The sequence below is a fragment of the Oryzias melastigma genome, linkage group LG4 (genome assembly GCF_002922805.2).
Source record: "Oryzias melastigma strain HK-1 linkage group LG4, ASM292280v2, whole genome shotgun sequence".
Taxonomy (NCBI): domain Eukaryota; kingdom Metazoa; phylum Chordata; class Actinopteri; order Beloniformes; family Adrianichthyidae; genus Oryzias; species Oryzias melastigma.
This window is the reverse complement of record NC_050515.1, coordinates 14,201,184-14,216,301: the sequence shown is the minus strand read 5'-3', so window position 1 is coordinate 14,216,301 and position 15,118 is coordinate 14,201,184. Positions and strand designations below refer to the sequence as shown.

Here is a 15,118-nt window from a genome sequence, read left to right as displayed (position 1 = left end):
CTCAATTGCAGCAGCCAAGGAAAGTGATAGATACGCTGATCGTCACGATAGGTTAAATAAAGCACCAGTTCAGAAAGACAGTTCACCTCTTGGTTTGGTCCAAAAGGTGAAGGACATTTTGTTATGAAGGATGTTGTGCAGTACTATAGAAAATCTGGGATATTTGATCTGAACTTCTTAAATTAGATGTGCATCATGTAAGGGGTAATACCCGACAAAGTGTGCGTTATTAATGCAGAACGTGGAGGCCTGAGCCATCCGACGAGGTTACTTGTGTGACTCTAAAGAGTTGTATCAATGTCCACACATCCATGGACCTGATTAGCCAACCACATGTGGAAGTTATGTCTGTTAACTTTATGTAAAAAGTTTATATTACAATTGAAACAACATTTTCCTTAACAAATCCCCAAAATCTGCAAATTATTTTTTTTATTCAAGAACTCTACTTTGAAACTAAAGTAAAACAACTTAAATATTATTAATATTATTCAGGCTATCTTGTTGTGATACTTCATATATTTTACTATTACATTCACAGAGGAAGAAAGAATGCTGAGCTGAAAGTGGGTCTCTAAATCTGTGTGGCTTCTTGTTCTGCACTGCACCACAGAAAGTTATCTTTGGCTTTGATACTGCAGGTGACGCTCCTCGTCACCTCAACACTTATTGCTATTTTGAATTGTAAATATATTAGTTTTCGCTTTAATAATTACCCTTTAAGTAAACTAATAATAATCTGTGATATTTTCTTAAAATGGTTGCAGTATTCTTCAAATAAATATAATTAAGATTTACAATGCATATCTGATAAGATCTTAGACAAAATCCCATTTATCTTCTTACCCATCTTGAATTTGTGATGATTTAGCTGCTTAAGTTACATTTAAGCCTGAAGTTGCAAAATATTTCTGTTATAAATATTTGACATTATTGTCACAAACTGGCAGACAGCTGCTTCCACATGCAGACTAAAAGTCCACAGACTAAGCAGGGTCAGACAGGCAGAGGTCATACACGGGCATGGGATCATCCGAGACGAGAGAGAAGAGGAGCCAGAGTCCAGGCGAGGGTCATGGGCAGGCAGCAGGCAATCAGAGTAGCTGGGTCAGAGGCAGAAGGCCAGGTCCGGGGACAAACGCTCAGAGATGCAGGCAGGGTGGCACAAACAAAACTTCGCAGAGAGTGAAGTGTGGAGCCAGACTATATGCTGAGGAGGTGATGAGATGATGGGACACAGCTGATGATGATGAGTCCAGGTGAGGGCAGGTGGTGAGCTCAAAACTCTGGTGAGCGCTCCCTCTGGTGACTGGAGATGGTAGCAGCAGGTTGCTCCATGACAAGTTATAACTGTATGTTTAAAGGGGTTATCATGTCTTCTGTGCAGACGGCTTTTTCACAGTCATGTGTGGTTACTTTCAATCTGTAATTATGGTCTGTGGTATTTAAGGAGCTTGCGCATTCAATGGTGTCCGGATGTTTTTTATGTTTCCTGTATGATATGCTTCACATGTGCTTCAGTTAAGCCTCTTTGTACATTCTGTCTTGCTTCAATGTGTAAATGTTTAGGAGTCAGTACTTGGTGTCCAGCCTTTTTTAAGTTTTATAAAATAAATTATTACTGAATTTAAAGGATTTAGAAATAAAATGAAGATAAGTTAAAGAGGAAATCCTCCTCATTAAGAGTATTGCTTCAGGATTCAACTCTAGGATACTGAAAAGCAGATGATTGACTGTCCACCTCACTTCCATGCATTCGATTCAGTCCATCCTCTCAGTCTGACAGCACTCAGAACCTGACCTCACCTCCAGTCACCCAGAACACCACCACTTAATCCTCAGATTTAAGACATGTTCCTTGTGTAGTAATCTGTTTTTATTAAGTTACGTTGTTTATTGTTCAGAGTTTTATTTTGAAATGTGTGGGCGGAAACTAGGGGTAGCTGGTGGAAAGCGCGGGGTGCGAGAAAAAAAAAAAGACAGAGGGAGAGGCTCGTGTTGAGAAGGACAAGGGAGTCTGCTCCGTTCTTCGCCGACAGAAAAGAAGAGAAAAAAAAGAGAGAGAGAACCGATCAACGTCTCGCTCCGCGGAAGAGGAAATTGAGTCGGAGGTCACTCAGACCGAGTTGTACCGAGGGAACGCGAGTTCAAGCCGGGATTACTCTGACCACGGCGGCAAGAGCTACACCGTTAAGATAGCAGCAGAGCTAGCATTGTGGGCCGTTACCTGAGAGAAGAAGAGACGGTGAAAGTCCGCGGACTTCTGCTGCGCAGTGTCAAGGACATCAGCAGAGTGTCTTCAACCTGTACCACCTTCTCACCCGTCAGGATTAAGGCGGTAGGATTGCGGTCTTTTCTCGCACCCCGCGCTTTCCACCAGCTACCCCTAGTTTCCGCCCACACATTTCAAAATAAAACTCTGAACAATAAACAACGTAACTTAATAAAAACAGATTACTACACTTGTTTAAGGGACAAGTCTGTGCCATGACCAATACAAACCATGTTTCTTCAAAAGAACCACAGAAAAAAAAAAAATGCTCTGCCGTTTTGAAAGGTATAGGAATAAAATTCAGACTCCGGGATTGTTAGAAACAATTGTTGTTTGTTATTGCTGCCTAATTATTTAATGACATTCTCTTTCTTTGTATCAAATCTAAATGTTTCCTCCAGGGACTCCAGCACCACCCCAGTGTGAGTGGTCTTATATTTATTTATTTTTGCTATTTACTTATCTTTTTCATGTGTTTTTTGTTGGCATTATCTTGATGAGTTCATTTAAAAGTAGTTTAGATTATTACAAAGGTTATTATTTTTTCTGTTAAGTTTTAAAAACCTTGCTAAATGTGTTTGCAGGTTTCTACAAAGTAACAAAGATCAAGTTCGGCCTCCAGATTGACATAAATTACGGGATTTTCACCAAATACCACATTTCTGTAAATGATGGAAACAATTACACATTTCAGTCCTGTGATCAAAGTTCGACCTGTAACATCACAGGTCTGAAGCCCTGTACTGATTATACAGTCATTGTCAACGCTCAATGGAATGATAAAGAAATATCCTGTCAGAGTTCTGAAAATCAAGTGACCACAGAATCTGCAGGTGAGTACAAATACTTTATATTGCTCTGCTGTGTATCTTTACATCTTTAAATGATTAAGACACATTGTGTGTAACACTGAGAAACTATTTGTGTGTTTCAGCTCCTGATGACATTAAAGTCAGCAAACACCCCCCTGGACTTGTTTGTTACCAAAGTGATTGGGACATCAGCAATTCTCTGTCAACACCAGACAGCAATAAGACTGAGATTTCTGATGGATCTGTCTGTTTTAAACTGAAGGAGGAGGACTTTTGCTCAAGTTTCACTGTGGAAATCAACTCAAAAAGCTGTGAAACAGTTAAAATCACCAAAGACATCACAATTGGTGTGTAAAAAGAGATCTCATTATATTTGAAGTGATTTTATTTTTAAACCTGATCTATTTTCATGTTGTCTTTTTTTCTAATCTAGATTTCATAGATCCAGCTGAGATAGATCAGCCCAAACCCACAAAACTTCCTGTAAGGATTGAGCCAAAGTTACCTCCAAACTGTAAAAATCTGATGGTTGAGTACACCTGTTCAGGTGAGTGAACACTATAAACAGAGACTGAAACTACAGAGTTTTTATTAAAAGAGTTTAGAGAGGAAGAAATGTCCTCATTGATCGTTAGTATAAAATTATTTAGTTTTAGTTCAAGAGGTTTTTGTTTTCTGTCTGATTCATTTGTAAATAAATTATTTCCTCTGTATGTGACCAAGTTTAATTACAATGCAAACACATTTGTTTTTCCAACAGAAAGAGGAAAATATGAAAAACTAATAAATCTGTCTGTTCTGGAGCCCTACACTGACTACAGCTGCACTGGAGAGATCAAGAATGAAACCTTTGTTTTTATCAGAACTCCACCTGTCATCTTTAACATTGACTGTGGTACGTGGATGTTTACTTCATCACAGTAGAATGAAAGTACAGAAACAACTTCTAGAGGATTAGCTGATGTGAAGCGTGTTCCAACAGGTTTTTATATCGACGGAAGAAGCACATCAGACAACACTTCTATTCAACTGGACTGGACATCAACTAATAGGAGCTGTGGTGTTGATCTCCCAAAACTTTCTTATATCTGCAGCTGTAACGCAAAGAATGACAGTAAGTGAAAATGTTCCAGATTTTTTTGTTCCTTTTTAGGCTTTTGTTTACAAATCAAAGAAAATTATTAATTTATTAATAGAAAAGTTTAATTAAAGCTATGTTTGGTTGCACTTTTCAAATAATACTTTTAGAAAGACTAAAAGATTGACGTAAATGTTTTAATATTTTCATTTGCATTTTATTTGTTTTTAAAATATTGTAACACATTTTTCAAAAATGTGTTACAATATTATATTATTAAACTAGAATTAATTAAAGTGACAAAAATTATGTTACAGAAAAAGTAAACAAGTCGCATATCAACTCATGTCTTCTTACTGGACTGGAACCGTACACTTATTATACTTGTGAAGTTCATCCCACCTACAACAATGAGAAAGTTAATCAAGGAATGAAAGTAACACTCAAAACAGATGCTGGAGGTAAATGAATACCTTTTTTTTAATTCAATAACATTTGAAATAAACAATTGTTTTTATTCTTATATTTTGCTTATTTTTTCAATGCCTAAAACTGTTTTCAGTTTGAACTGTCATGTTTTCAATATTTTAAATTCTTAGCGGTAATTTGAATTCAAATGTATGTTCTATTACATGATTTAATAGAAAACTGTTTCTGTTCTTTATTTTCCAACAGTCCCAACAAAAGTTCAAGGCTTGAATCTTGAGTTTCCAGACAAAAACATAATTGAAGTAAATTGTGATGAACCAAAACATTTGCATGGACCAAACCAAGAGTATAAGGCGCGCCTCCTTAATTTTCTTAATGAGCCCATGAATGAGCAAAACAACTCCATATGTTACTTTACTTTCCAAGATTTGAGTTACTCCACTACCTTCACAATAGAGGTCAGTATGAAGCTGATTTTCAGTGTGAAGATGTTGTTCGTAACCTGCAATCATAGAGTGATTCCTAATCTGCAGGGAAACACTTTCTGTTTGTTCAGGTGTCTGTTCACAATGGATTCCATTGGAGCCCTGCTGTGATTGAAAAAGTTGACACTCTCTGTAAGCACTTTTGTTGACCACAGTTGTTTGTGTGTTTACTCTTTTCAAACTAATTTCTACTCATTTTCAACCAAAAAATGCCAATAAAAGGCCAATCTTTTTCTATCAATTACACTGATTTATTAGCAAAGACATAGTGCATGCATGTCCGTTATTATAAGTTAATATTGTCTTGTTTTTTGTGGGGGTTGGAATACTAATAAGTCCAGTTTGTTTGGACACTAACAGAGATTCACCCACACACTAACTTCACTCAGTCTTTTGCAAATTGAAAATAAATGCTCTGTTTTTTTATTCCAGACTACAAGAACTTGGTTTTTGGTTTCCTGACCTTCCTGAAATTCCCCATCTTCTTGATTGCGACAATCTGCTTGATTATGAACAGGAAGTTCATCCAGTAAAAATCACTACAGTTATTATCTGCCTATATTTATATTTTTAATTTACTTCTAAAAGCAGATAAATACATTACGCTGTTTTTTTTGGTTTTGTTTTGTTTTTTTACAAAAGATGCTGTGCTCTAAAATTATTACTTTACAACAAGCATTGAATCAACATTTACAATTAATTTTTTATAACCATTTCTCCCAAAATCTATAAGTTTTCAGATTCGCCATGGTGATGCAGTTGAAGAGATAATGCTCAACTCAACAGCAAGTGAGTGGATTTGAACAGAATTTCATGGTTTGTTTTTTGTGTCATAAAATCACTTTTATGTTTTGTCTCGTTTTTGTAGTTTATGTTCCTCATCTGAAAAAGCTATGAAGCCGGTAAAGAAGAGAAGAAGGATCAAAAGTCTGTTTTTCTTTCGATTTTTTGGTTTGTTTTTACTTCATTATGAAATATTATTGGAGTTTAAGCTTACTTTTATTGCAAAACTGAAACCAGCTTAGTGCAACTTAACTAAACATTTTTCTTTTGTGTCATAACAATAAAGAGGCATGCTTTTGTTTTTATTCACTGAATGTAAAAGAGAAAATGCTTTAAATGAAAGCAACTTGAGATTCGTTTTCAACTCATCAACAATTAAATGAATCAATGTTGTTTTGTAGAAACTTTCTGATGTGTTGCTCCTACAAAAAACATTCCGAGAATAATTTGGACTATACTATTGTGTATACATAACATTGAGTAATATTGTGAATACATATGCAAAAGTTTTTTAATGCTGTTTTTTGTTAAAATATTTTAATGATTTTTGTTAAAATATTTTTTACCTTTCTTTGCTCTGTCTTAACTTTTTGTATTAAAGAAAACTTAGTTCAAACAAAAACTAATTTTTCCAGAACTTGCTTTATTTTAGCTTCACTTTGATTTTGACAAGAGATTGGTGCTTCTGTGTTTTTGAAATTTTACTGAGGTTGACTGCTCTACCTTTGCATCATAGCAAAAAAAACTCCATATGGAACCGCCTCCACTGCTAACCTACACAGAAACCTGAGAGAACAAATCAGAGCAGATCCTTAATGACAGAAGAATGTGATCAGCCTCGTAGAGCCCAACAAATCACCAGTGATGCTTTTTAAACAAATAAAGAGGAAGATTCTGTGGAGAACATGTAGATCTGAGACTTAATCAGCTTATGCCTTTTTTTTAAGTTTTTTAATTTTTTGCCTGCAGAATGTTGTTTTATTCTAAAGTATGTTTTATCAAGGCACATATATTTGTGTTATTGTGAGCAGACAATACCTCTTTCCTGGCAGCTCTAGACTCAGCATCCTTCTACCAATATATTCACTGTCTCTCCTCTGAACATGTCGGCAGTAAAACAAAGCAGTTTATCAGAGAAAACATAGAACACCGGCACTGATCCGGATATAATCGATTGATTAAATAGTGTCAACGTTTTCTCTGAAAAAAATGATTTGTTTTGCTGCGGATTGTTTAAAAATGACAAAGTTTGTAGCAGACTGAGTGGGCCCGAGTAACTGTTTGGGTTCACTTATGTCCAGAGCTCAGTGAACGCACCATGCGCAGATTCTTGTCTGCTGTGGGATTTGTCAATCAACCTGTTCAGAGGTTTAAGGAAAATAAAGGGACAGGTGCACTAGACTAAATAAAAGCGTTTGAGGACCGTAGATCCACTAATAATAGCTATAATTAATTAATTAATAATTAATTAATAATAGTTATAATTTTGCTAAAAACACTGCATTTGGTCATTACCTCAAATTGTGACAAGATCTTTTGAGATTAATAAAGTTCTGAATATTGATTTCTGTTTCCTAGCTTGTTGTTATTATTAATAATTATGGTGAGATATCAGTATCTTTGCATAGAGGAGAATCATTATTATTATTAATAATATATAACTGAAGGCAAACTAAGTAAATTTGTTATTTCAAACTGGTAGCCCTTTGTATGACTCAGTACCCATGAAGTAGGTTGGTGACCCCTGTTGTAGCGGGTCTTCTGCACAGTCCAGCCTGCAGAGTCCATGCCAGATTCTTTGTTGGACACATTTAATTGTTACCAGGTCTGGGTTAGTTTTTGGATTATGCACTTGGATTCTCCCTGTGGAAAATGTATCATTCTCCCCTTTCTGGAAAAATCCCAACCACAAAGCGCAAGAGAGAAAGTAACCTTTACATATCCACTGAGGACCACAGATTCTTCTTCTCCCTCGTCATTGTTTCAGTTACTCATCTGCCATCCCCTGAAGAAGACACTTACCAATACCAATTCTGCTCCTGCATCATCTTCCTTCTACACTAGACATTGACAAGATCTCAAGAAAGATTCACTTCTCTCAAGTTAACCCCCCACTACTCACTGGACAGACTCATCTTATTTCATATCTTTAGCCATTTGTTGTGGGACATCTCCTCTACCGTTGCTCAGACCTTGTCTGCCTCAACTGAGCTTTTCATTTAAATTTTGCCCTCAACACTCCTGAGTCTCAGTCTCCATCTCACATTCACTCCAACCTGGACATGTTTGTTACCAAAGTGACTGAGACGTTCAACTCCAGAAAATGATTCAGAAAAGAAAGTTGATGGATCATTCCATTTGAAGCTTGCTGAAGAGGATTTCTGCTCAGATTTTACTGTCAGGACTACAGAATATCACTGTTGGTGAGAATGATCATTTTTAGCTGTATAACATTTACCTTGTACCAGATTTCTATCTGGTTTATTGTTGTTATTTTTCTTTAACATTTCATAAGCTGAGCTTACATAAATCAGATCCATTCTTTTAGCAGTATCCATGTTACTGTTAGCTTTAACCTGTACAAAATTAGAAGACAAACATTTGGACAACTGATATTAAAGATAAAATAGTCCAGTAAGTGCCAGGGATTTACAAGGGGATGTGCACGTAATGTAACTCAATTTAGCAGCTTAAAGTTGCTCCAATCTAAGAACATTATCCAAATGAGTCAAACATAGCATTAAGATCTTTGAAGACCTGTTGTCCATTACAGGGCCGATTCTTGAATGCTCCATTAAGCTCAACTACAGTCACAAATTAAGAGTTGTACATGTTTTCCAATGGAAAATTACAGAAGTTAAAAAGGAAAGACCTAGAAAATGAGGAGCTTTGTCTTTTCACCTCTGATCAATTTTACATAAAGGCAGCACAGGCATCCAGTTTCAATGTTGAGTCTATGTACAAACATTTAAAATATACACATGAAATATATACATGATAGGGCTGTTAAACCTCCTCTTCACATCTCAGTTATCTTTAACATTTGTATTCTTGTTGAAAATTACCTCTAAGCATCATTGTGTTTTCTTTTTTAAATTAACTTACAGTGGATCCAGAAAGTATTCACAGCGCCTCACTTCTTCCATATTTTCTTATGTCACAGCCTTATTTCAGCCTTATTTAGCCAATCAATCTTTTCCATGCCATGTCTTTTGTACAGAGACACGGCACATGCAGCTAGCCGAAATTACAAAAATCTCCTCTGTGAACAGATCTTAGTTTTCATTCGATAATACTGAACTTTTTTGCCATATTCGCAAATTATTGAAGGAACGTATCCCCTGAGGGAACGCTGTAACACTGTTGCCTTTTCATATCTGGTTGGAAGCTCTGTTGTTTATTTGAAGGAAAAATTGCTCAGTTTCTAATACATTTATTATGGGTTAGTGAGAACAGCATTTTTTTAAACGTGTCTTTTGCTGTGCATCTATTAATATTTCCTCAGAATTTGGTTATCAAAATAAAAATTCTTTTAAAAACCCCCTCAAATTAAAACCGTGTTTTTAACATGTTCTTGGGGACTCAGATTTGGTAGTGACGTGTAGGTTGTGTCCGCTTCAAAACATGGGAGCACCAACTGTTGCAAACATGATCACAAAGGAGAAATTAATTGTGTTTTTTTCCAGTCGGATTAATATGACACCAAGACGGACATTTATAGGAACAGAGCTGTGGAAAAGATAGACACTCTTCAAGTTGTGCAAAGTATGAGAAGTGCTTTTTGTAATTAAAGTTTGATTTGATTTGAAAATAAAAAGTTTGGAGCAAGATTTGTGGGATTTGCACCCCTTTGACTTTGCACTCTGAGCCTCTACCAATTGTAGGTGGCGGACAAGCCCTAAAAAACAGTAAAAATATCTGCTGAATGATCACCAAGTGTGTTCTTGAACACACCACATGCAGCCTGTGTGAATGCACCATCAGTTGTGAAGCAGCAACTGAAACGGGCAGGCTAAAGCCTCCCTGCTTCGCTCCTTTCTAATGCATCCACTGCAGTCAAGCAGATCCATGTACGTCTTTGTTTTCCTTGTCTGAGCTGACATCTGGCTCTAAACTGTACCACTGGATAGCTTCAATATAGCTTGCCATTGTTGTTGCACCGGTAATGTTAGCTTGGGGTTGTGAGTGAGGGGGAGAAAGTGTAAACAAAGGGATGATGGGATATCAGCAGAGGCTTACTACAACGCCAACAATACTGCTCGATAACTCAGAGGCATATTTCTGATGAACTACTGTGCCGAGAAAATTACAGTTTTTTGGGGGGCTAAAAATTGCATAATTGCTATTAAAAGAGCACTTAGAAAACCGAAAATAGATCAAAAGATGATTGGAGTAGGACTTTTTGGAGATACTCAGTCCACACTCCATAATACAGGGGTGTCAATTCCTGGTCCTCAAGAGCTACCACCCTACCTGTTTTCCGCCCTGCTTGGTGCTGATTACCTGGACCAGGTGTGTTCATTCAATCCAAATGTGAAAACATCTGACTGAGCTAATCAGCAGCTGGCAGGGCGGAGAGATCTAGAAAACAAATAGGGTGGTAGCTTCATGTTCAAGAATAGCTTTAACAAGCTTCTTGTTAAACTTCCTGTTTAATAAATATTAAAGAAAGAAAGAAAGATAAATAATCTGTCGTAAATCATTTTAAATTACTTGCTTTGTTTTAAATGATTCAAAATGTGTTGATAATTAATTCTTCATAACACAGTTACCCCATGTTAAAAAAATGACTATCAAAGTTGAGACAGTTGGTGGAATGTGCTTTCCCCCCCCCAAGCACTCCTGTCAAAATTGTTGCATCTTAAATTAACATTGTTAGTAAAAACTTACCAAGTAACCAAACTTATAATAATGTTTACTATCTAGAAGCCTTTCTCATAAAATATATGATATTGTTATATCTTTTCAGGATTTTATCAAACGAGTGCGCCTGCCTCAGGTGGAGGAGTTTAAATATCTTGGGGTCTTGTTCACGAGTGATGGAAGATCTGAGCGTGAGATCGACAGGCGGATTGGAGCTGCGTCCGCTATTATGCGGTCGCTGTACCGGTCCGTTGTGGTGAAAAGAGAGCTGAGCCAGAAAGCAAAGCTCTCGATTTACCGGTCGATCTTCGTTCCAGTACTCACCTATGGTCATGAGCTTTGGGTCGTGACCGAAAGAACGAGATCCCGACTACAAGCGGCTGAAATGAGTTTTCTCCGGAGGGTGGCTGGACGCTCCCTTAGAGATAGGGTGAGAAGCTCAGTCACCCGGAGAGAGCTCGGAGTAGAGCCGCTTCTCCTCCGCATCGAGAGAAGCCAGTTGAGGTGGTTCGGGCATCTGGTCCGGATGCCTCCTGGACGCCCCCCTGGTGAGGTGTTCCGGGCATGTCCAACTGGGTGGAGGCCCCGGGGAAGACCCAGGACACGCTGGAGAGACTATGTTTCTCGGCTGGCCTGGGAACGCCTCGGGGTCCCCCCAGAGGAGCTGGAGGAAGTGGCCGGGGAGAGGGAAGTCTGGGCATCTTTGCTTAGACTGCTGCCCCCGCGACCCGGTCCCGGATGAAGCGGAGGAAGATGGATGGATGGATGGATGGATTTAAAAAACATCTTGTTTTTTTAAAAAAAAGAATTTCCTGTCAAATCTATGACAAGAGCTTTACAAGGTTAAGTATTGAACAATTGAAAATATTCTCAACATTTCTGCTTGAGAAATTAACCCTTCCCCTCTCTTTGGGGTCCAGTTGACTCCAACCACATGTTGATATGTGATTTCTTCCATGACAAAGGTGGACAGGATTTTATGTCTGTCATGGACATTAGTGAAACTCAAAAATCAAAGATAAAAAAAAGTTCAGCGCACTGTCTTGGGGGGTCCAGATGACCCAACTTTCAATGTAAACAAACTAAGGAGAGCGGAAGGGTTACATCGTTCAGTTAGCTTAGCATTAAGCAAATTGTTTCACCTTTTTCACAACCACATACAGCTCAAAGCTTTCACATCTGCTTTACCGCAGTTAATGCAAGTCACCAAGTTCCTGATATTATTTGTGAGAAGGTGATCCACCACAAGACTGAACTCAGTACAAATGTTTTATTTTGTTTCCTTATTTGGTATGCAGGAAACACCTTGTTTCCTGATTGCTGTAAAGTCTCAACATATAGAAATCTACAGTCTTTGCCCTTCATCTCCACATTCACACAAACTCATCATCTGAACATGGCAGCTGCCTCTGTTCTCTGGTTCCTGCTGTTCTGGACTGGAATCATCACTTCCACCAGCTGTGAGTGTAACTCATCCTATGTTTTGTAAAATGAAGTTTGGATTTTTTTTTTAAATAAATGAGTGTTTGGGCAGCTTCATTAAGAATTTTTTTTTTTTTTTTAGGAAAAAAAAATATTAAAGTTAAATATGTAGAGTAGTTCAACTTAAAACTGTCAATACCTTGAGACCAAATTTGGATTTATATTTACTAGAAATCGATTATGTTTTTTAATAAAGATGTAATCTTTTCAAAAATGAATCCATAAGTGACACAGATGGGTATCAGTATCCACAAATGAATTAAAAGTGAAATAATTAAGCAACAAAACTGGTAACAAATTTAGAAAATTTTGATTAAAATCATAAACATTAATTACCTTGTATCCTCACTGCTTGAACAGGAACGCTTAATATTAATTTAGGAAAATTCTCACAGTTTAAGCTCAATTTATGTGAGATTAGTTTATTGGAAAAATGTAAAAAGTTACTTTTCAAGTTATGTAAATTGACTTTTAGGCACATGTTTTTTTTTTTTTTAATATTTGAATATCTTCTCTATCTGTCTGTATGTCCATAAAGGATAGATGTTAAATATAAATACCGGTATCTAGAACATATATACAAAAGAGGCAAAAAGCTAAATATAAAAATGTCTGGTTTGCCAATCTTGGTAAATTTACTTCCAAAAGTTTAGAAATTGTATTTTCTAGTTTCTGCTACTTGAGTAATAGAGGGATAATATTTTTAAAATAATAATCAGGAATAGTTAAATGTTTAAGGTCGAATGCACCATTGATTTCATAATACCAGGAAAATATTTTTTATTTGAATTTAAAACATTGCAATTTAAAAATAATGTACTCTGAGGAATAAAATACTTTACAGTAATCCCCCCTTATTTGTGGGGTTAGGGACCAGGGACATCCGTGAATATAGCGAATCCATGAAAATGGAGAATCTCACCGTTCCTGTTTCATCCACCTATCCCCACAGCTGAAGATTGTCCATTAATCCATACTCATCAAAAACCCTTCTGATTATGCTTTGTAAAACATTTACTAAAGAACATTGGAGTATTGCTGAACATGTTACCGCAGCGTACTTCATGAAGCAGATGAGGAGTGTCTCTCTGTGCCTTCAAACAGGAGCATGCGCTTCATCCTTCATTAAATAATAAACACCTGCTCTGGATAATAATTATGCTCCAAGAATATCTTCTTTAGGATATCGGGATTTTTTTTTTCAGCAGCTTGTGAGTCAGCTGATGTTATTTATCCACAATAAAAAAACACAAATACGCAGGGGAACACTGCATTGTTTTGATAGAGTATCCTTTAGATCAAAGGTGCTCATACTTTTGAGAGAACAATATATATAGTTATAAATATAAAACACACACACAAATATAAAACACACACACGTATATATATATATTTTATATTAGGGCTGTCAACTTTAAGGCGTAAACACACACAATTATTAATTGCAAATACGCAGGGGAACACTGCATTATTTTCATAGAGTATCTTGGGTGCTCACACTTTTTTGGCATGTGAGACACTTTTGAGAGAACAATATATATATATATATATATATGTATATATATATTATATATTAAGGCTGTCAACTTTAAGGCGTAAACACACAATTATTTAAAAAAAATAGTGCATTAATATTTATTTAAAAGATTAATCACATTTGTGACGAGCTGTCTTCTGCTTTGCTGGACAATCAGGCTTCTACGGCATGGATTATTTTCTGAAAATGCTCACTGTCAGGTCGTGTCCCATTTGTACCATGGTCATTTACAAAATAAAAATAAATACTAAAACAATTTTTAGTACTTTGTTCTTATGATTTTTTAGACAGTAACACGACAACATGTTGCTGGTACCGACCTCAATTGCAGCAGCCAAGGAAAGTGATAAATACGCTGATCGTCACGTAGATTAAATAAAGCACCAGTTCAGAAAGACAGTTCACCTCTTGGTTTGGTCCAAAAGGTGATGGAAATTTTGTTTTAAAGAATGTTGTGCAGTACTATAGAAAATTTGGGCTATTTGACCTGAACTTAAATTAGATGTGCATCATGTAAGGGATAATACCCGACAAAGTGTGCGTTATGAGAAATTAACGCACAACGTGGAGGCCTGAGCCGTCCGACGAGGTTACTTGTGTAACTCTGAAGAGTCCACACATCCATGGACCTGATTTACCAACCACAGGTGGAAGTTATGTCTGTTAACTTTATGTGAAAAGTTTATTTTACATTCGAAACAACATTTTTTCTTAACAAATCCCTAAAATCTGCAAATTGTTTTTTTATTCAAGAACTCTACTTTGAAACTAAAGTAAAACAAGAATTTAAATATTATTAATATTATTGAGGCTATCTCGTTGTGATACTTCTTATATTTTACGATTAAATTCACAGAGGAAGTAAGAATGCTGAGCTGAAAGTGGGTCTCTAAGTCTGTGTGGCTTCTTGTTCTGCACTGCACCACAGAAAGTTATGTTTGGCTTTGATACTGCAGGTGACGCTCCTCATCACCTCAACACTTATTGCTATTTTAAATTGTAAAGATTTTAGTTTTCGCTTTAATAATAACCCTTTAAGTAAACTAATAATAATCTGTGATATTTTCTTCAAGTGGTTGCAGTATTCTTCAAATAAATATAATTAGGATTTACAATGCATATCTGATAAGATCTTAAACAAAAACCCATTTATCTTCTTACCCATCTTGAATTTGTGATGATTTAGCTGCTTACTTCAATCTGTAATTATGGTCTGTGGTATTTCAGGAGCTTGCGCATTATCAATAGTGTCTGGATGTTTTGCACGTTTCCTGTATGATATGCTTCATATGTGCTTCAGTTAAGCCTCTGTCTTCCTTCTGCATGTAAATTTGTATTTTGTGCTTCTGTATTCATATGTTGGTACACAAGTTTCCA

The 15,118-nt window shown here is 36.5% G+C and overlaps 1 protein-coding gene across 1 annotated transcript in view; it reads left to right on the top strand.

The window, feature by feature from the left end:
* Positions 1–2,660: 2,660 nt before the first annotated feature.
* Positions 2,661–15,118, top strand: part of LOC112150141 (receptor-type tyrosine-protein phosphatase C-like) — a 22,724-nt gene continuing 10,266 nt past the window's right edge. The window contains exons 1-4 of the mRNA XM_036211742.1: positions 2,661–2,694; positions 2,857–3,105; positions 3,207–3,431; positions 3,518–3,631. Of these exons, the coding sequence (XP_036067635.1) occupies positions 2,661–2,694; positions 2,857–3,105; positions 3,207–3,431; positions 3,518–3,631 (622 nt within the window). The remainder of the gene's footprint in view (positions 2,695–2,856; positions 3,106–3,206; positions 3,432–3,517; positions 3,632–15,118) is intronic.